General features: G+C 36.1%; 2 protein-coding genes across 4 annotated transcripts; one reads left to right on the top strand and one right to left on the bottom strand.

Moving 5' to 3' along the window:
- The first annotated feature begins 368 nt into the window (after positions 1 to 368).
- LOC125859407 (30S ribosomal protein 3, chloroplastic-like) lies at positions 369 to 2,888 on the top strand. The gene is made up of 2 exons (XM_049539152.1): positions 369 to 737; positions 2,392 to 2,888. Exons 1-2 carry the CDS (start codon positions 483 to 485, stop codon positions 2,671 to 2,673), a joined length of 537 nt encoding a protein of 178 aa, XP_049395109.1. The 5' UTR covers positions 369 to 482; the 3' UTR covers positions 2,674 to 2,888.
- A 1,668-nt stretch (positions 2,889 to 4,556) lies between these two features.
- Positions 4,557 to 19,341, bottom strand: LOC125859399 (KH domain-containing protein HEN4-like). 3 transcript variants are annotated; one of them, XM_049539143.1, is made up of 9 exons: positions 19,187 to 19,333; positions 15,555 to 15,655; positions 14,340 to 15,068; positions 12,831 to 13,304; positions 12,510 to 12,755; positions 12,147 to 12,359; positions 11,620 to 11,675; positions 11,450 to 11,540; positions 4,557 to 5,270 (listed from the first exon to the last, which is right to left on the bottom strand). In XM_049539143.1, exons 3-9 carry the CDS (start codon positions 14,970 to 14,972, stop codon positions 4,866 to 4,868), a joined length of 2,118 nt encoding a protein of 705 aa, XP_049395100.1. In that variant the 5' UTR covers positions 14,973 to 15,068; positions 15,555 to 15,655; positions 19,187 to 19,333; the 3' UTR covers positions 4,557 to 4,865. The 3 variants fall into 3 exon arrangements, with proteins under 3 accessions (XP_049395100.1, XP_049395099.1, XP_049395101.1); XM_049539142.1 differs by lacking the exon at positions 15,555 to 15,655 and having other exon boundaries at positions 19,187 to 19,341; XM_049539144.1 differs by lacking the exons at positions 12,147 to 12,359; positions 15,555 to 15,655 and having other exon boundaries at positions 19,187 to 19,341.
- Between the last annotated feature and the right edge of the window lie 1,982 nt (positions 19,342 to 21,323).

Raw genomic sequence — 21,323 nt, 5'->3', positions numbered from 1 at the left:
TGACTTCGTTTCTCAGGAAATTCGCGCAGTGGAAGATCCTGAATTTGAGACTTTCTACACCAAAAACATTCTCTTAAACGAAGGTATTCGCACTTGAATAACGGCTCAAAATCAGGCTCATAAAAACCTTATTCCCTGAGGAGAGGTATAAGTACATAAATATCTACCTAAATTAGCCTAAAATTAGTCCAAATAATCAAACAATAACCCAAAGTATATTCCCAATACTAAAGTTTTCTAAGTTAATTTTAGGTGGATATTCAATAGTTTATAAAGTTTAGTGTCATGATCCGTCACTTTAAAGTCCAAGTCTGTGACATTGGGCTATGGTTTAAATAGGTTACCCCAACCCCCCAAAAATACATCCGGGTCGGGTTATTCCGTCGGACGTTGTTTCTTATCTAGACTTTGATGAAGAACACAACACAATGACAGAGAAGGTTTGAGTTTCCTCTCTCTCTCCGATAAATTAGCTGTTGAAGATGATGTCATCAATGGCTACACAGCCTACAGTGACAGTGAATTGGGTTCCTGCGTTTTCTTCTCAAAACCAATTATTTTCACCCAAAAGTGTCTCCTTTACAAAGGGGCAGTCTTATTCTCGACGTTCTAATGTCTCAGCAATCGTACCCAGAAGAAATCTTGGCGTTTTTGCTACTTCAGCTGCGGCTGCCGTAAATTTAGCCGAAGAAATATCGACCCATGATTCTATTTCCTCAGATTCTCTTCAAAAAGAGGTAATTTTCACTCTCTAACTTTCCTCTTAGGTGTCGTTTGGTAGAGTGTATAAGAATACTATTGAATATGATGTATTAGTAATGCTGAATATGGTTTGGTTTCTGTTTGTTAACCAACAACACCTTAATGTTTAAATTTTTTGCCTTTTTGGTAAGGCTGTGCACAATTGGCCCTTGTTTTCGGGCGGGAGTTTAGTGCACAGTAGATGGTCCAGAGGGAGCTTAGTGCATCGGGCTGCCCTTTATAATTCTTTACTTTTTTGTTGAATTGTGGGAAGTGAACCATCCTATTAATGTTTAAAGATTTTGCACCCAAGGGTGTGTCTAAACTGTCAATAGAACTAGAATGAAAACCATTATAATGGAAGACCATGTAATAATCCAGCAGAGGCACTCAAGAATAATATGTATGTAGTTTCTTCCTATTTGTACTTGTGGGAAGATGTAGGTTTTCGCCTGGAAATTGGAATACTAATTTAAAAAAGAAAAGTTGCAAGCTTAGGATAATAGGGCATATTTATTTATGGAAAAAGGGCCAATTTTTCTCTTGAACTATTTGAAATAAGATTACTTTGTTATCCGTTTCCGTTTTTGGCACAAAAATACCTTTGCCAATAGCTGGCTTGAAAGTCCCCTTGTTACTATGCCATCATCGTGTAAGTTGATCTAAGTGTGAGTTTGTATTCAGTTATATTGTAACATTCAATTTCTCCTTACTAGCGTACAGTAGATATTTGATTTAACTTAATACTATGGGAACATTGTTTATATCTTTTTTCAGTTGACAGGACAAAGGTCTTTTTCTGAAAAAGATTGCATTAGTTTGTGAAGATTTGCTATCAAGAACAAGTTCTTAATACCTGATCAATATTCATTAATGACGAAGCAAATGAATTTGTTTTCATTAGGGATGATTTATAAAATGTTAAACATGACCAGAGACCTCATTGGTTCCAAAATTTTGGGGGTGATATTGACTTTGTTGTAGGGACTGGAGGATAACTTTGTCCCTTTTCCATCTGAGTTGGGACAACCGTTAGTGAGGAGGGAAATTTTGAGCCACTTGACTAACAGCGTTGGCATTTTTGTTTCATAAAATGAAATGGAGGACATAATTGTCCTATTTCAAATAGTTAAAAAGCAAAATTGGTCTTTTATCTTTATTTATATTATGTCTGCGAGACTGCGACAGATATCCACAGGTTTGATTTGTTTTCTTTTCCGATTCTTTTTTCTTGAACCAAGTTGATGGGTGATGGTTCAAACTAGTGCATCTGTCATTTTAATACTATGTTGTGTGAATGTCTCATTTAGTAGTTTGCCCTGTTAAGAAAAGAGTGTTTTTATGTATTTTGTTACGTATGCAACACGTCTCCTCGGATCTGTTTCTTTTTCTTGGACCAAATTGATGGCTGGTGGTTCAAACCAATGCATCTGTGTGCTTTAATACTATACTGGGTGAATGTCTCATTTAGAAGTTTAATAGTTAGAGAGGAAATGCTTTGATTTACTTAGTTATGTCTGCAATATCTTTATTTTGGTGTTTGATTCTCATTTATTTAGTTTTTTTTTCCAATATTTTTATCAAGAATTTCGTTATATTTGCAACATTTTCATTATGGTGTTTGGCTCTTACAATCTGCTGGATGTACAGAAGCTCGGAGTGGTGGTCAAGCCACTGGAGAAACCTAGGCTAGTGTTGAAGTTTATTTGGATGGAGAAGAACATCGGAATTTCACTAGACCAGGTAATTCCTGGTCATGGCACGATTCCATTGAGCCCCTATTATTTTTGGCCTAGAAAAGATGCTTGGGAGGAACTTAAAGTCATGCTCGAGAGTAAACCATGGATATCCCAGAAACAGTCGATTATTCTTCTTAATCAGGCCACGGATATCATCAATTTGTGGCAACAGAGTGGTGGTGATTTAGCCTAAGCCTTCATAGAGCAAGATTTATCATGCCGCCACTGTTCATCATTTATTTTTAGCTATCATGCCTATTATGTTGCACATGTTGTAACTTTTTTCACTTGAAAGGTCAGTCAAACTTATTCAATTTGTTTGTTTTGATTTTCCTCTGTTTTCTTTTTAGTTTTTGGATCATAATGTAAACTATGTATCTTATAATGTTAGCCTTGGTTCTTCATGAACATTAACATCTAACAGAAACAAAATTAAATTGTACTGATGGTAGGAATTTATCTATGTTGAGTATCCCACATCGTTGGGATAGTACGGTCATTTGGTCTCTTTATATAGTCTTGGCTAATCCTTCCCCATGAGCTAGGTCCAAGTTCCATTTCTTATCAAAGGTATCAAATCCAGACCCATCCCAATTCATCGTTTCCGATGTTGGCCCCATCATATATTGTCCCATGGTCCAGATGTCTATCCATGGAGGGTGTTGAGTATCCCACATCGGTGGGGATAGGGTCATTTGGTATTCCTATATGATCTTGGACTATCCATTCATGAGCTAGCTTTTGTGGTTGAATTAGGCTAATGATTCATATTTCTTACCATATTGCTTGGGGTTGAACAACAACAATAACATATTCATCCCATAATTGAGGTCTGAGAAGGTTGAATGTACAAATTTTATCTCTATCTTGTGAGAAGTGGAGAAGTTATTTTTAATAGATCTTCGGCATGTCTATCTCCTTTCATGTATCTATCTAAAGCCTTGTCCTTGCACAATCCATATCTTATGGTCGAGGCGGAATCAAGATTTTTAATGTATGGGTTCTCGATCATAACATTTTTTTGCTTATTGGGTTCTAATAAATTATTTATATATATCAAGAAATGAATTTTACTACTATATTCGTAGCTCAAGCTATGTCTCCGCCTTGGTGGTGGTTACATGCATGGATGCAATCATGTTTTTTATTATTGTCATGCTTGAAATTATATTATTGTCTCACCATTTGTCTTGATTAAGCTAGAATTTTGTATAATCGTTTGCAAACATATATTTTCTTATATGTTAATGATATTATGTATAAAACATGCATATTTTGTTCATAATTAGTGTATTTTTTGTATATTGGTTAGCGGATGTAATTATTTTTTAATCCAGCGGCCTGATCTGTAAAAAACATATTTGGGTCTACAACATTTTTGTAGATATCTAATGTGTTTTTAAGAAAAATGAAATATTGATCATTGAACAAGGACGGAGGTAGAATATTACTTATGAATTCCAGTCACTTTTGCTTAAATCCTATATTTATACTAACAAGTTTACTAAATATATATAACTACTTAATTGAGAACTTATTAACTAAGATGAGTTATACGTTCAATAGCAAGTTTAGACCATTAATAAACTTCAAATTTTGGCTATCTTTGAATCAGGGTGGAACTAGAGCACTGAAAGGGATTCAAGTTGAAAATTTGCATTTTATTTACAAGGTTAAAATCAAGCTGAACCTCCTTAAATTTTTTGTATTTTTTAATATATATTTTAAATCTCATTAGCAAAAATAATCCGACTACTGATATCACTAAGAAGGAAAGTGATCCTTGGCACCCAATTTTTAGACGTAGCATACTAGCCTAAAAGTTTAATTAATTGACTACATGAGCTGTGAAATCCCCTCTCCTCTGCCCCAAAAGAAAAGGAGCAGACTTGCAACTGACTAAATTCAATTTTTTTTGGTGTTGCCAAAAGGCACAAACAAATTGAATTTCCAGAACTACAATATTGTAAAAAAGAAAATAATTTTCGTTTAACGAACTCTTAGTATCTATCAATTCATTTTTGTTTTCTAGCGATAGACACTAATATCCATGTATTAACGTTACAAAAAAAGCAATTTAGGAATACTAAGGAAATTTTTGTCATTTGAAAACAATCTCATTACAAAGAAATCAAATTAGGCAGATAACTGCAACACCTTAAACCACAAGGAAGTTGAATGCTGCAGAAAAAACCTAAAGCGAGGTCTCTGAAAATATTGCCAAACAGTCAACTACTTAACCTGTGTTCAACGATACTCTTAACCATCAAATGCAATAAGTTAGATCACTATGACTGACACTTCAGCAACAACTATAGCACAACACGAGATTAAATTATTGTACAAAACCCGCCATAGGTATTTTGAGTAACTCAGTATTGAGAATCAATAATGGTAGGAGCCTTGTGCAGCCATATTCTGGTATGGCGGTGGCGCCTGCTGGTGCTGCTGTGAGTTGATGTTTTGATATGGAGCTTGATGAGGATTAGGGTTCTGGTAAGGCAATTGGGAAGGACTACCACTAGGGTAGCCACCTTTAGCTGGATAACTTTGATAAGCACTTTGTTGAGCAGCATAATTCTGGTGGTAAGCGCCTTGCTGAATGTTGCTGCTCTGTCCAGCAGGAGACCCGTATCCTTGAAAAGTAGGTCGCCCAGCATTCAAATTCTCGGAGGACCCGTGAAAAACGTTGTGCCCAGCATTCATATGATCTGGAGCACCCCGAATATCATCAATGAATCCAGGTCCAACAGAACGAGGATCCTGAAATCTTGCACTTCTTCCAGCAAACTGTGATTCAAACAAAGGATTAGCAACAAGAACTACATGAAATAGAAATCAACAGTCAAGTTCTGAAGGCAACATTGCCTCAATAAATAATCCATTTCTCATGCTATAACCAAACCCACAGTTATGGGGATATAAGTAGGAATAATAGTTTCTGGCCTTAGGTTTGTGTGTCTTGATGCCGCTGTTAAATTTTTTTACAAAATAATTCAACACGTAAACAATTTAGAGCCTTTCCATAAAAAAAGTTAATGGAAATGCATATAGTCGTTTCTACCTTCAACCCATGATGTTGGCTGTTACAGGTGCAAAGGGAGCAAAGTGGGAAAAGTCACAATTGACTCCTTGGTCAGGATTTTAGGAGTGATGAGTAGGAGAGGGCGTTGTTTGAATTATCAAAACTTCAATTTTGATTTTAAGTTTTTTGGATTTTTATTTTTTGAGAGTGGTAATGTTGTATAATGCTGGAGACCTCCAAAAGATTTGGGCCCAAAACTGTTCAACTTCTTCTCTACCTTCTCTTTATACCAAAAATTGAAGGTATTAATACAATTCTCTTTGATTTTTTGAATTGAATCAGAAATATCCTTGAAGCAACTGTTGTTTCTTTCTCTCCATATTGACCACCATATGTAGACATTTGCCCTCCTTGTTCCCCAGCCATAGAAAATCTCCCCTCAACTTAACCCGTCTTTCTTCCAAATTAGAAGGAACAGGGAATAAAGACATGACATAAGAGTGAGTTAATTAGAGTGATTCTTCCTCCAAGAGTGAGTTAATTAGAGTGATTCTTCCTCCAAGAGACAGATACTGAGCTTTCCAGTTAGCTTAGTTTCTTAATTTTTTCTACAATTCCATCCCAGATTTCCAGCTCCTTAATGTTTGTTGCCAAGAGGCATGCCCAAATAAGTTGTTGGGAAGTTCTCAATTTTACATCCCAGAATGTTGGCCAGACTTGGTATTTATGGGACTTCTTTAACATGAAAAATGCTGCTCTTCCTCCAATTAACAGAAAAACCATAAATTGCCCCAAAATCACCAAAACCATTTTGACAAAACTAAGTTGATCTACCTTAGCTTCACAGAAAATAACAGCGTCATCTCTATAAAGCAAATTACAAATCTTTATCTACTTCCCTGCTTGATTGCCTTATCCTGAAATCTTTTATCCAGTTGTTCTGAATAGCCACCCTCATCATACTGAGGCCTTCCACAACTAATATAAAGAGGAAAGGAGAGAGAGGATGTCCTAGTCCGAGTCCTCTCTCTAAGGGAAAAAAGACCAACAGGTTCTCCATTAACCAGAATTGAGAACCTGACAGTTTTCATGCAAAAAATCAATCCACTTCAACCATCTCTCATAGAAACCCATACCCATTTGTTTCAAAATGTTGAGAAGGAAATCCCAGCTGACAAGGTTATAAACCTTCTCTATATCTAGCTTGCAAATGATCCATGGGTCTACACCCCTGAGCCTTGAGTCCAACATTCACTGGCTATGAGTGTTGCATCCATAATTTACCTGCCTTTTATGAATGTCATTAGATTCTTGACTACCTTTGTCACCACCCTCTTCAACCTCTCTGCAAGAAGTTTAGCAATTATTAGATTCCACTTATGAGGCTTATAGGTTTAAAGTCTCTTAGTTCAGTAGCCCAGTTTTCTATGGAATAAGTGCCACATAAGTAGAATTAAGGCTTTTTCAAACTCCTGACGGGCATGAAAGTGTCTACTGGCATTCATAAAATACTCCTTTATCAGCTCCCAGAAATTCTAAATAAAATTCATTGGGAACCCATTTGGTCCTGGATCCCTATCACTGGCACATAGTGTGATGCAATTCAACACTTTATCAAATTGCCTTTATAACAATTCTTTTTCCTTCAGGTTAATACCTTCAACCCCTTGAAGATTAAAATCAGGCCTCCAATGTTCAGTTTCTTTGTAAAGATTCTGATAGAAACTGATGATTTCCCCTTATGTCTTCTCGATCTGAAACAGAAGTCCCATCCACTACTAAAGTATCAAATAGAGTTGAATCTCTTATGTATTGTGGCAACTCTAGGAAGTTTTCTTGTCCCTTTACTTGAGCCATAGCACTCTGGATCTCTATCTCCAAGCTATTTCCTCATTTCTGGATACTTCCTCAAATTCCATAGACAAGTGGAATTTTTTGAAGAAGCTCATCCTCAGATAGGATTCTCTGTTCCTGGATCTTCTAGTCTAGATAGCTGACGCAAAATATCCTCCTTTTTCTGTTTCCAATTATTCTTATTCTCCCAACCCCATTCAGCTTATCTTTCAACATCTTCAACTTTGTGGCCAGAATGAATGAACCTGTTCCAATTGCACAAAAGGAAGTCCACCATTCCTTGACCATGTCTCTGAATCCATCCACACCCCATCCACCGTTTTTAAATTTGAAAAATATGATTTCTTCAAACTTAAATCTCCACAAGATAGCATTACAGGATTATGATCTGAGCCTAGTCTAGGCAAAAGATTTTGCTTGATCTGATTACAAAGTACCTCCCACTGCTGAGAAAATAAAAATCTATCTATTCTGGAGGCTGACATATGATTATCACCCCCCTTCTCCAAGTGAAAGATCCTCCAAAAAAAAGGACCAAGCTCTATCATTTATCCAGTCAGTGAATTCAGACATGGCCCTGTAATTCTGACATTGAAGTCTGTTTGGTTGTTTCAAGTGAATTGCACAAAATAGAGTCTTAACTGCCATTTTTAGGTTTTGACCACATTTAAAGAAAATTCATCGTGGCCAGAACTTGGCAATAAAATCTTGGAGATGGCAGAAAAATCCTGCTAGATTGATGGACAAAACTTGTTTAGTCAGAAATCCTGATGGATCATGCAAAATTTGACCATAAATCCTGGCGGATCGTCGCAACAAGCTGTGCTAAAATTTCACCAACACATTTTTTCTCCATTTATCCAAATTGGTCGAAGAGCCCGTTTGGATTGGCTTATAAGTTGGTCAAACCTATTTTTATGTCAGTTTTTGACTTCTGGAAGTGTTGGGCAAATATAAAAAATAACTTAAAATAATTTACGAAGTGTTTGGCAAGGTGAAAAATGACTTAAAATAAGTCGGAAACCAAAAGTAGATCCCCCCCTACTTTTTATTTTTTGACTTAAAAGTCATTTCAGTTTGACTTTTTATTTTTTAAGCCAATCCAAACGGGCTCTAAATCTACTCCAAATTTGATAGAAGCCCTAATCACCTATTGCATAAATTATCTATTGTTTACACAATAAGCAATTAAGCCTTGTGTAGTTAATGATAGGAGACTTTCCTGCTTATAGCTTATTATGATATTGAGTATGAATTCCTTTGTTGGTGTTTTAAACTTGTTAAGGTGAATTTTCAAGAGGATTACTTCCCCTTGATAGTTGTTCTTATAGTTTTGGCCTTCGGGTTAATTCAGTTTTAAATTGATAGGGCATTTGTGTTTGATTTGAGTGTTCTGCCAATTTCCTTAGTTTTGGTTCTTTGTAAATCTCTCTTTACTATCCTTTACTTTGTGTTCTTATTTTGCTTCTGCATTCGTATCACCATTATTGTCTCCCTCGTAAACCATAGCACACATGCCCAGACCCCGGAAATGCCCCCAACAAAGATGTCTCCCACAACATTACTCTCGCCAAAAGAAAATATGGGTGCCATTATAAATGTTTTAAGAGACGCATCTTGTGAAATCATCCTTTACCACCTTATCCACAAAAAAGAAGTAAAATCTTCCTTTTCCTTAATGATCCATTTCCTCGAGCTTGTTGTTTATGTAGTTCCTATCTCCCCAAAAACAATCCTATTCTAACCTCCCGTATTTTTTAGTGGTTATCACTTTCCACCATAATATATTCTTACATGAAAATTTCCCCAACTATCTTCTAATAATGTCCTATTGATATGGATGATCTACGTATCTCTTGACCCCCTCCTCAACTAGAAATGTTAATTTTTTCCAACCTACCAAGTGGTATTTTTTCTTCATTTCTTCCTACTCCGCAAAAGCTCTTTCATCATCCTCTCGGAGTGATTTGCTACTATAAATACAATTAAGGGGGGGAAAATAAAAGTGGGTATGTTTTGAAAAAAGTTAATTTCAACAATGTTAATTTTTTCCTCCTAGACAGATATTTTTTAGTAACAGTGATGTATGGGGCACTTGCGCCACCTAGATTAAATCATTGTGTATATGCTACTTTTCAACAACATACTTATGGGGTAACTCTATACACCAAGGTTAAGACAAATGGGAAGAAACACCTATTGTTTTCTTCCCTCAACTAGGACTTGAACTCTGATCTCCCAAAGTCCATTCAAACTTTATTGATTGTTAGGTCACACTCTTGGTGCAATGATGTTAGATGTTATATTTTCTAATAGTTGGACTTGGATATGCAATGCGCTATCCATGTTTCCAAGTCAAGCCATTCTTTCAAGCAAATGGTAAAAAAAATCACAATTGTCATACTTGTAAGTCCAACTTACACAAAATTCTCAATTACCCACTTCTTAGCCATAAACCCACCATTCATTAGCTATAAAAAGGGTGCCAAAAGTTTGCCCCTCCAGAAATGCACGTTGAGATGAGGAAATGAGATTATCCACTATCGATTTTAAGCTCCTCGATAGGAACATAAGCAATTATTTGAAAGAATTCTTTTTTAAGCAACAATATTTTATAGATACTCTACCAGACTAATAGACCAAGACAATATATATGCCCTTGGCCCCATTCTTCTTCCGAATGAGCACAACCAAAATGAATTAAAACTCTTCTTTTATTAATGAAGAGTTAAAACTCATCTTAAAAGTTTCATTCGTAAACTTCATGGATCATTCTATCACATTATTCTCTATTAATTCCTAGCAATGAAGGAAGAAGACCGGCACGAACCCATAAAGACCCAAAATCCTACTACCCTCACTAGTCTCGATACGTCCATCAACTCTTATTTATCGAAGGTGTGTATCATCTGCTATACTTTCACCCCTACTAATCCTCTGAAATGTTACTTTATCCAGAGCTGGCCTCTAATTCTCTTTCTCGCTGTAATTGATGGTAATAACAGAGTACTAAATCCTTGAGCTCCCCATATTCCCTGAAGTTCTCTACCATGATGTTTTTAGTGAACTTGTATATTCTAGGTGCATTAGGAAGAATATCACTCAATGATTGTCCTTCCAATTCCTTCCTTCTCAGCTCTCCCCCAAATGTGCCCTCCTATCTCTTTTCCTTCTGAGGATGCTATGCTACCTGAAAACCTCACATTTCAATCTCCTTGGGAAATACATATGCCCAGACTTACATTTTAAATAACATTAATGACAGATTAAAACGTATTATAAGCTCTACAAATTATTATAGTATAACATTAATGATAGATTAAAATGAATTATAATCTAGTTGAGGTCCTCCATTTCCTCTCTCTCTCACCTAGAAAAAGAAAATGTGAAAATTCATTCTCAGACATAAAACTTCAATTATCTTCTAGGTCCTCCATTTCCTCTCACTTTGTACCCTTCACAGAAATAGTGGTCTCTTTAATATGACTTGTACAATCCTCACCTCTTAAGCTAGCTTTTGGGATTGAGTAAGACCCAAGACCCATTTCATTACGTGGTATCAGAGCAGGACTCATCTCAATTCTTATTTCCAATGTTGGGGACATATTAAATTACCCACACACCATTGAGCTAGCTTCTGCGGTCCTACATCGGCCCTTTAAGGGATGGATGGTCTCTCTATTATGTCTTGGGCAATCCTCACCTCTTGAGCTAACTTTTGGGGTTTGAGTTTAGGCTCAAGATTTGTTTCTTTATAAGAAATTTACTACATATGAAATGAATGCATATAATGAACAACATTTTATAGAATCAAAACTTGAATATGAAAATACATGTAGTTTTTCTCTAGCATGTCCTCAATATAACATAAAAATGGAGAAGGATTTATTAGTTTCCTGTATCGTGGAAAAAAAGGTGGAGTCGGGAGTAACAATATCCAGCAGTTCACCCAAATAGGCGGTTATCAAAACAAATGGAGGAAAATAACACAATGCAAGTCTTCTACCTGGTTGGAGTAAAATGGACCAAATGAACAAATAAAGGAACTCACTAAATCATCTATTAGTAGCTCTAGGCAAAGAATATTTACCTCATCAATGTTGTACCCTCCTGTTCCTTTTGCAGAACCATAAGAATGGTCTGGAAACTTCATCTCTGGGGGACTACGGATATTTGAGAATCTGGGGTTCACAATGGTTTTCAGATGAACTGCAACAGAAAAAGCAGTGGAAAAAGAACATATTCCGGAATTGGTAGTACCTAGTGGCAATGGGAAGATCTGGATAACTTGGATGGTCAAATTCACGAACAGCACCCTACAAAGAGAAAGTGGCACTTCTTTAGTTAACTGGACTAACTTAAAAGACCAAGGCAGCAAATGGTTTCCACAACTGAGGAAAGTGTGACAAGTCACTTATTCAACATCCAATTATATGGTCAAGGGGAAAATACTATCAGACAGAAATATATGGCAAGGCATATCTCATGTACAATTCCAGTAAATTCATTTTGAATACAGGATTGGTGCCTCATACCACCACCACATTAAATGAATTAGATGATGCATTCTGCAGGTCATACTGGTAGTGCAAGGTTGCTAGAACTTGGTGCTCTCCTCATGTGAATTATCCTTAAAGAGGTTACAACAAACATGTCACACTACCCATAAAACCAGAACATAGAAGATCAGAAATAAAGGTATGAATTGCCCCAGGCTCCACTGTTATCAAACAAAAGTCAAGGTATAAGCTCCAGTAGAAGAACATTAGCCATATAATCTTCCCTACCTTCAAATGTTCATATCTTCTAGAGCTACCAGCCCCCATCGCACCTGAACGTTGTGGGTCTCCACTTCGAAAATCCTCTGAAGGAACAAATCCAGGAAGTGGCCTAACAGGAGTAGACTCCACTTTACTATTTGCATCCCTAAGGCATCTTTCTCTGAGCCTTGAAGAAATCTCAACCAAGGCATCTTTTGCAACACCGATGCTTCCAGATATCTGAATAAACGGAACTTCAATTACTTTGAGATTGAAATTTCTCACAAAATCATGGAAACAACAGTACCAACAGGCACTAGAAAATTGAAACTAGGTCATATGTGAACCAGAAAAGCCTAAGTCTAAACTTGCATACTACAGATAATTCACCTGCACAAGCTCTTCATCTGCAGATGCGCATCTGGGTTTATCGTCCTTGGAAAGAACACGAATATCCGCCTGCGTTCTCCTTCTCATCTCATTGATAACCTGTCCTCCTTGTCCAATAATGCAGCCAACCTTATTTGAGGGAAAAAGAAGCCTCGTAGTGACAATTCCTTTGTCAGAAAATTCACTTGTTTTACTTTGAAGTTGAAGAATGGCATCAATAGTTCGTGATCTGGGATCCCAAAAAGACTGGAAGGAAAACAATGGCTTAGTGACATGCTATCAGTATGTTAATATTATGAATTACTCAAGTAGAAACATTACCTCCAAAGAGGAGACACGAATAACTCTTTCATCAGATTCGGGTGCGACATCCTCAACATGTATACCCGCTCCTGTTTCCTGCTGAAGTTGTTTTACATTGAAGCCTCCCTTGCCTATAACACCGCCAATTTTTGCAGCTGAGCACAGAATTTTCATGGTGAAATCACCTGGAGCTTCACCAGCACTAGGGGGAGGACCATAATCAAAATCTGCACGGCCAAATCCAGTAAGCTGGTTCCTATAGCCTCCCACCCCTAATGCAGGCGGCATACCATTTAAATTAGTTTTACTTTGAGACCACATTGGTTTTCCTGGAGGAATCATATTTTCCATGGGAGGACCAGGGGGGTGAAAACCTTGAGCACCATGTACCATAGGGAAACTCGAGATAGGTTTGTCTTTGCGAGGATTCTGATGCAACAGAGTTGATACTTCATACAAGGCTTTTTTCACTAAAGCAGGTTTGCCTGATATCTGAGAAGAAGAAAAAACAGTATTGAAAATTCTGACATGATATGTCCCAAAAAAAGATAATTAATTCAACTCCAAGACTATTAGCAAGAAAATTAACTAAAACTAGAGAATTATATTCCCCAATAGAAATAGTAGTTTCGAACATGATTGTATCCGGACAAAGGAAATTACCACCATAAAACCAAGAGACTAAACAGAGTTGAAATCCCAAATACCTGATTATCTATTAGATGTTTCATATTAAGAAATAGCATGGCTACCCAAAAAGACAGACAGATTGGAGAGAGAGAGAGAGAGAGAGAGAGAAACAAAAATTTAGCGTGGCTGCCATTTGCATAATTTAAAGCAGAGACAGAAAATTTCTGCTTGTCAAAGAGGTGCATTGTTTTTTTTTTGATAATAGTAACTGTGTATTCACACCAAAAAGCCCATCAAGCAAAAGCTGATGGGGTGGGATTTACAACCCCTAAGGGNTATTAGTGCCTGAGAGAAAAGTTTATCTACTAGTCTTATTCAAATTTTCTTTTCATATTCCATTTCAGTATATTCCAGTTTCATTAGTATTTATCTTTGTGCTGGCATGTTGGTGTCATACTTGTTCTACACACTTCTTTCATTAGTTTCCATTTACTCCTGCGGTGCATTGTTTTTTTAAGTTAAAATAAAAAACTCAATGAGGAAACTATGAGTCAGATAAACAATAGCTACTAGACAGCTCGTCTAGTGTTCAAGGACTTGAATTGCTAAACAATGGTGGATTATAAAAATAAACTAGCACTAAGGTATCAGGACTAGTAGAGGCTTGAAGACAATCATAGGGAGAAAAAAGAGATGTACAAAAACATCTGATCAATGCAACTGTTGCATGTAGAACGAAGATCAGTACAGATGAACAATTAGTAAAAGTAAACAATACTCTGTCCTTTTCATCCTCTGCACCATCATACTCTCCAAGTGATGAAAGTTCATATCAAAACTCACTCACATAAGTAACTAAATAATCTCTGTATCCAAAGAAAAGAACATGAAACTTACTTGGACCAATTCATCAGTGGTCATAGCACAAGCGGGCAAATGCTCAGCAGAAAGGACACGAATGCTAGCCCCAGTCTCACTTCGCAATTTCTGAATAACATCGCCTTTTCTTCCTAAAAGGCATCCAACCAAATTGTTCGGAACAAGGAGACGCGTGATTATTACAGTTTCACTCTTATCCTCACTTTGTACTCCCTGCAAGTCTTCCTCAACAATCCTATAGTGAACTTTTAACAGAGCATCTTGCGCAGCACAATGTGGCTCCATGGAACAATTTTCTTCCCCTGTCTCTGGATTATCATTGTTTTTGTCATTATTCTGTCTCCTAGCTAGTTTCGTAGAGGAACTAGAGACGATTACTATTCTATCATCAGAACCAGGAACACTGTCAGCAACTGTAATCTTTGCTTGAGTTTCCTCTCTCAAGGCTTTGATTATGCTACCACCTTTTCCAATTACACTACCAACTTTTTTGGATTGACAAAGTATACAATAGGTAGTATCTGAATTCTGAGAATTTTCAGATGACCGTTCATGACTAGAAAAATTCAACTTTGCATTTTTACTGCCTCCCTTCCTCTTGAATTGGGGGTTCGAGCGTTGCTTGAGAGAATTTCTTTTGTATTCGTCCATGACTAGATGGATTGAATTATTATCAACTAAAAGAACCTTCTTATTCCTTTGGACAACTTCTCCTTGCTTTAGCACTTACTCCAACAAGGATATGACCTGAAATAGGAAAAACATTTAACAAGAGACAGAGAGGGCAGCAACTATAAACATAAATGATTTAAATAACTTATAAGGTACGATTAAGAGACAGAGAGGACAGAGAGTACAAACATAAGCGAGCTAAATAACTTATAAGGTATGATTGCATCCATTCTTCAAAAAAGTGTATGATCGCATCCATAATTATTGATACGGTATGCAAGGAGGAAGACATTTCTGTTAAACATGAGCGTGGCTTAAGTTTCAAAAGCCACACCAACAGAAATGAAACTAACACATAATCATCAACATTGCAGAGTGTCTTCAGCTTAGTTTAATTTAGAGACCTGCCAGTGCATTGTTCTCATGAGTTTGTTGCTTTACCAGTCCCCATCTATTTTGCAGTGTATAAATGCTTAATAATAATCAGAGATTAATGCACTTCAAGTTAAGTCAATGGTATGAGGTTTGTAACCAGAGGAATGAATTAACAGTTAAACATACTTTGTCAAATAAGTAGGCTTCTCCCTTCTTTAAACAGCAAATTAGACAGATAAATTCCACCAAGTATCAAAAGCATCCATAGCATTCTACAAAACATATCCCTGGAGGAAAGAGAAACAAAAAAGAGATGGATACTGTGAGACTCTGCGAGCTACAAAAGCGCTTCTATAGACTGTTGATCCAGGACTATTGTCAAAAGGTGAAAATCCTAGAAAAATGTCAAGACTTTATGCACAAAAATAAAGATATTCCCTTTAATGAAGAAAGATGCAACAAAATACCCAGTGAAATCCCACAAAGTGTGGCAATGAAGAAAGATGCAACTAAAGGAATATATTTGTGTGTGTATATATGGATGTGTGTGCGCATGTACAAACACACGCAAATACAATGCAATAATAAGTAATTATAACAGAAAAAACAACTAAATGGGCAGAAGAATTGGATAAGTCTTATGATAAGTTGGAAAAGAATAGAAATCGCAAATTAGTGAAATTTATTAAATAGAAGGCCTAATACATGAAATGACACTACAACTTGCACACATCTGCAAAACTGGTCCCCCTACTTTTACTTGTTCCAGTTTAGAGCATCTACTTGTTTAAAATTCCACATAACAGACACCTCTCAAAGAAGGAAGAGGGCTTAAAAAAGCGCATGTTCCTTAATTGTGTTGGCGTTGACAACACATTACATATCACATATAACTAACATTTGTTAGCATAGTGGACAAGATCATGAATATATGTACAGATTTGTGTGTATTAATATTAGGAATATCAGAATAGTGAATAGCTATAACACAAATATGCAATATCTGTATAGATTGTAGTGTAAAGAGCTTTCCAAAGTTAGAGATAGGAGATATTCAGGGATGATTACAGGATGTTACAACTAGAAATAGCAGATATTCAAGGATAGAAATAGCAGATTTTTAGGGATGTAAAATCAGAATTCTTTCTATTTAATGGCAGAATTCTCAATTAGAGAGACATTCAGAAAAATTGACATGGTATCAGCGCCATCTCTTGACTGCTCTGATTCTTAAAGTCCTACATGTGTGGTTCCTTTCAAAACAAAAAAATGGAAGTTTTGGTTCGCTTGACTGTTCGTTGATGATGTGTCTTAAATACCTAGGGCATTTGGTCTTGGTCATCTGTTATGACCTTCGCTTCAAACCCAAATCTGTGCATCTTTAAGTGAACCCTGCATCTACTCTTTGGAACCTCACTAATATCATACACATCCACAAATAATCTTCTATCAAATGGACTTGCCACCACTGGGGTTTCCCACGAGAGCCATTGACGAAATGCCATCTCCGATGAGTAGAGAACTACAAGGTCCTCCTCCAAACTCCTCTTATGTCGAGAGAGATTCCTACAAAATAAAGATATCTCCGATTACTTTATACCCTCCAACCACCCACCAGCGCAGCCTCCTCTGCCGACCACCGCAGCTCCGATGAGGACGACACGAAACACGCAAACAATGATAGCATACATTGTTTCCCCAAAAGTGTACAACACCCCAGTTAGTACTATATTAATAGGACTTAATTTGAGCTCTTAGTAAAGGTAAGGGGTTTATTTGGAGTCAATTAATGAACTTTGCTCCCTCTACGAAACTTGTAAATGAGAACGGATTCTGAATCCTCAAAAAACAAGTAATGAGCAGGCCATGTAATAACTTTATTGCATCCAAAATACTATCACTAGTTTGCACATTGTTCTAGAATTTTGATATTATGTACACAATTCAAAACAGCAATGAATACAAATGACGCACGACTCGTATTTTATAAGGTCCCAAAAATGCAATTACTTGAATAAGAGTCATTCCTTGTTGTTTAAACTATTTTAGCAGTGTAGATCTAATTTAGAACGATCTTTTGAAAAGTTAGTATGGGTATAAAAGCGGTTGTAGTCAAGTGATCCCCTGACAGTTATTGTAGTTAAGTGATTTTGAAAGACCTATTTGCAAGTTGGCCAACGGTGAGAAGTTTATGTGACCAAAATCAATCAGAGGGTATAATCATCATATATCCAATATTTGAGGGGCAATGTTGGTTGTCTTTCCTTTTTTAAAATCAGACTCAGAGGTCTGTTTGTTATAAGGGACATAGCTTCGCCAGTTGGCTGACAGTGGAGACCTTTAGGGACCAAAAATAAACAAAGGGTATACTAGTACTATTTTCAATAGTTGAGGGGCAATTCTGACCTTTTTCCCATTACTCAATACCACTTTGTATAAAGCTCAAGAATTGTAATTTAGATTTAATGATTAATTTGCTCACACCAAATTTCTGATTTTCCTTTCTAGTCACTAGTATGTTCATTCACCATAATAATTAATATCAGTTTCTCCCTTCGACGGTATGGTGGACCATTTGAAAGGAAAGGAATGCAAGGATTTTTGAAAGCAAATCGGAATCTGTAGTTACTACTAAGTGCAGATGTTTACCCCAACTGTATTTTTTGTGTAACATGGAAACTGCAAATGATATAGAGACCATAATAGATTTTTTGAGCTCATTACACAATATGTAATGGAGGCATGGATCTACCCCTTGTAAATTCCCCACAGAACCTTCTGGTTGTTGGACATTTAATACAATATCTTTTTAACAATCAAAAAAGGATTAATGTATCAGTTTACGATGGGTAATGTTGTCCACCTTAAGATAAAGCTCATGGGTGCTGAGACCTATGCCATAGAGCCTCAGTGCCTCCAGTAACGCACAACTTTTTGATTTAATTGTTGTCTTAACTGCACCTTTAAGAACAGCATTATCTAGTTAGTTCAGAAACAATATTAAGATAGTTAGTTCTTCACTCGATCTTCTAATATCACGAAAAAATAGTCTCCTGTCTACGCAAAACTTTGTGAACTCCTTACTTAAGCTCGATCTCTTAGTAGTTGATACTCAACGAAAGATGGAAGTCATGCTCTTAGTGCACAAATGTAACCAAAAACTATATAAATTATCTTTATTCATTTGTTTCTACTTCTCCGCCAATATTATTGTATTACCATATCAAACTCACGATATTGTGAAACTATATTTAACAAAAGAACAACAAATATTCTTATTAGCTCGATTTAACCATGATACACCTTAAAATTACCGATTCTCTAGATATCTAACTAAGAAGCAACTATTAATTATTCTACACAGAAAAGATCAGCATTATCAAGTAGGTTTAGAAAAAAATATTAAGCTAGATAGTTCTTCACTCTACCTTCTAATATCACAAAAAAAATAGTTTCCTGTCCAGGCTAAACTTCATGAACTGGTTAAATTCGATCTCTTGGTACACAATGAAAGATGGAAGTCATGCTCTTAGCGCTTAAATGTAACCTAAAATGATAAAAATTACAGCTTTATTAATGTTGTTTCTACTTCTCCGCCAACATTATTGTATTATCATATCAGACTCACGATATTCAACAAAAGAACATTGACTATGCTTATTAGCTCGAGTTATCCGTGATACACTCCTTAAAATTACCGATTCTCCAGATTTCTTACTCCACAAGCAATTACTACAATTCTACACGAAAAAAAAGGATGCGAACTAGGTTTTCAATTGTGGAAACGAAAGCGAAGAGCTTGAAAGTCAGATACATACCATTTCCAATACAACGGAATCTATAGCCGGTAATGGAGTCGATCAAAGTGGAGCTAAGTAATGTAGGCAAGGACTGTAGGGCTCGTTTCTTCCCAGTTTTTTCACCGGCGGGACGAAATTTTGGATTCGTTTTCCGTCTTTGATTTCAGCAGGACCTAAGGAAGATTACTTTTGGGCCTGGGCTTTTCTAGTGGTTGGGCTATAATAAGAAATGGGTCATAGCATCAACACTTATAACCAAAAAAAAAGTAAGTTCCTTAAATGTCTCAATATTTTACACTTTTTATTTTAAAATACTCCCTTTATACGACAATAGTTGTTCACTATACTAAAAATAATTGTCCAACAAAATTTGTCCAATTTAAAAAATCAAGAGATAATTTACATTTTGTGTCTATTTTACCCTTACTATTAAATATTATTTATCATTTAACACATTTTTCAAAGTATTAAATTTAATAAAGTCAAAGGATAATATAGTAATATTGCCCCTATTATTTATTGTTTCTTAAGGGGTGTGTCAAGTCAATAATGAACAAACTATTGTTGGACAGAGGGAGTAACATATATATATTTTTCTTCACGCGCTGACGTTATGTTGATGTTCGTGCCCACCCCTTTTTTTACCATCATGTTATATTAGAGTATATGAATTTACTCTAATGATATCAAAGTGTAACTGAGGAGTGTCTTCATTGAAGGACTACTTCTTCCTCCTTGATACCGTCAAAGTATAGTATTCTCTGGTGATATCAATGAGTAATTGAACAGTGTTTTCATTGAGGTTTGTTTCAGTCCTTCGATAAGATTATTCAATCATCCATGATATCATTACCGCATTACGGTATATCTACATATTGTCATGGTATCATTAAGATAACTTACAATTTTCAATATTTTGATTTAAAACAGTTTTAAAAAGAGTCAAAATTTAGATACAATTTTTAAAAAAAAAATTGCAAAAAAAGAAAAAAAATATATAAAAATATATTTTCTACTAATTTAAAGTTTAATAAATAAGATTGTAACTTAATAATTTTCTCTTAATTATTTCTTTTAAAAAAAAGAGTTTAAGCCTATATGATACCAATAGGGTATCAACATACCGACGGATTGCCTTCATGCACGTTGGTTGCACGCCTGAAATGTTTTTTGCGCACCTGCGCGCATCTAGAGCCTTTTTAATAACCCCCAAAGACGTAGTTCACCTTTCTAGTTCATAAATTTACTCTAGAAAGAGAAGTTCTCAAGAAACTAACTTCCTTCATCCATCATCCAAAGTAAGATTTGACCATAGAACTTCATAATTCTATTCATCTTAACACCAATTAATATCTCTTAATCATGAAATTCATAGATTTTCAAGAAAACTTCCCAAGAACTCATCTCCACGGTTCAAGTGTGGTTCTTTTTCTTCCAAGATCATTCTTTTCCTAGGTATTTGGATCAACTAAGATATGTAAGGCTTCAATTAGAATATCCCTTCACTCCCATGCCTAAAAGTATTTTAATATTTAGAAATATTACTATATTGTTAGACTCAAAGCTAGGGTTCTTTATGAAGTTATGATCCTTCTCCAAGAAGTTATGTTTTCATTTTCACTTGATTTTAAACTTCATGGTACTGATTTAACATGATTTTTATGGTCATTCAAACCCTTTTAATGGCTTTTAAACATAACAATAAGCATAATATAATTGCATCCTATTACATATTATTTTAAGATATGATGTTTAAGCTTAACTTCATATATGATTCAAAAAGATAAATAACATACTACAGCCCCAGGTGGCGAAGAGTCGACATCGAGGTGTCAAACCCTCTCGTTGATGTGATCTCTTGGGGAAGATCAATCTGTTATCCCTAGAGTAACTTTTATTCGTTGAGCGAAGGCCCTTCCACTCGGCACCGTCGGATCACTAAGGCCGACTTTCATCCCTGCTCGACGAGTGGGTCTTGCAGTCAATCTCCCTTCTGCCTTTGCACTCGAGGGCCAATCACCGTTTGGCTCGAGGAAACCTTTGCATGCCTCCGTTACCTTTTGGGAGGCCTATGCCCCATAGAAACTGTCTACCTAAGACTGTCCCTTGGTCCGTAGGTCCTGATACAAGGTTATAATTCTAGCCCTTCCAGAGT

The sequence above is a fragment of the Solanum stenotomum genome, chromosome 3 (assembly GCF_019186545.1).
Source record: "Solanum stenotomum isolate F172 chromosome 3, ASM1918654v1, whole genome shotgun sequence".
NCBI classification, from domain to species: Eukaryota; Viridiplantae; Streptophyta; class Magnoliopsida; order Solanales; family Solanaceae; genus Solanum; species Solanum stenotomum.
This window is presented reverse-complemented; position numbering and strand designations above follow the sequence as displayed.

Coding starts and splice junctions, on each gene's coding strand:
- LOC125859407 (XM_049539152.1), top strand. CDS start 483: ATGATGTCATCAATGGCTACACAGCCTACAGTGACAGTGAATTGGGTT. Junction 738..2,391: donor CAGATTCTCTTCAAAAAGAG/GTAATTTTCACT, acceptor CTGGATGTACAG/AAGCTCGGAGTGGTGGTCAA.
- LOC125859399 (XM_049539142.1), bottom strand. CDS start 14,972: ATGGACGAATACAAAAGAAATTCTCTCAAGCAACGCTCGAACCCCCAA. Junction 11,676..12,146: donor GAAGATATGAACATTTGAAG/GTAGGGAAGATT, acceptor TTCTCTTTGTAG/GGTGCTGTTCGTGAATTTGA. Junction 5,271..11,449: donor GAGGGTACAACATTGATGAG/GTAAATATTCTT, acceptor TTTGAATCACAG/TTTGCTGGAAGAAGTGCAAG.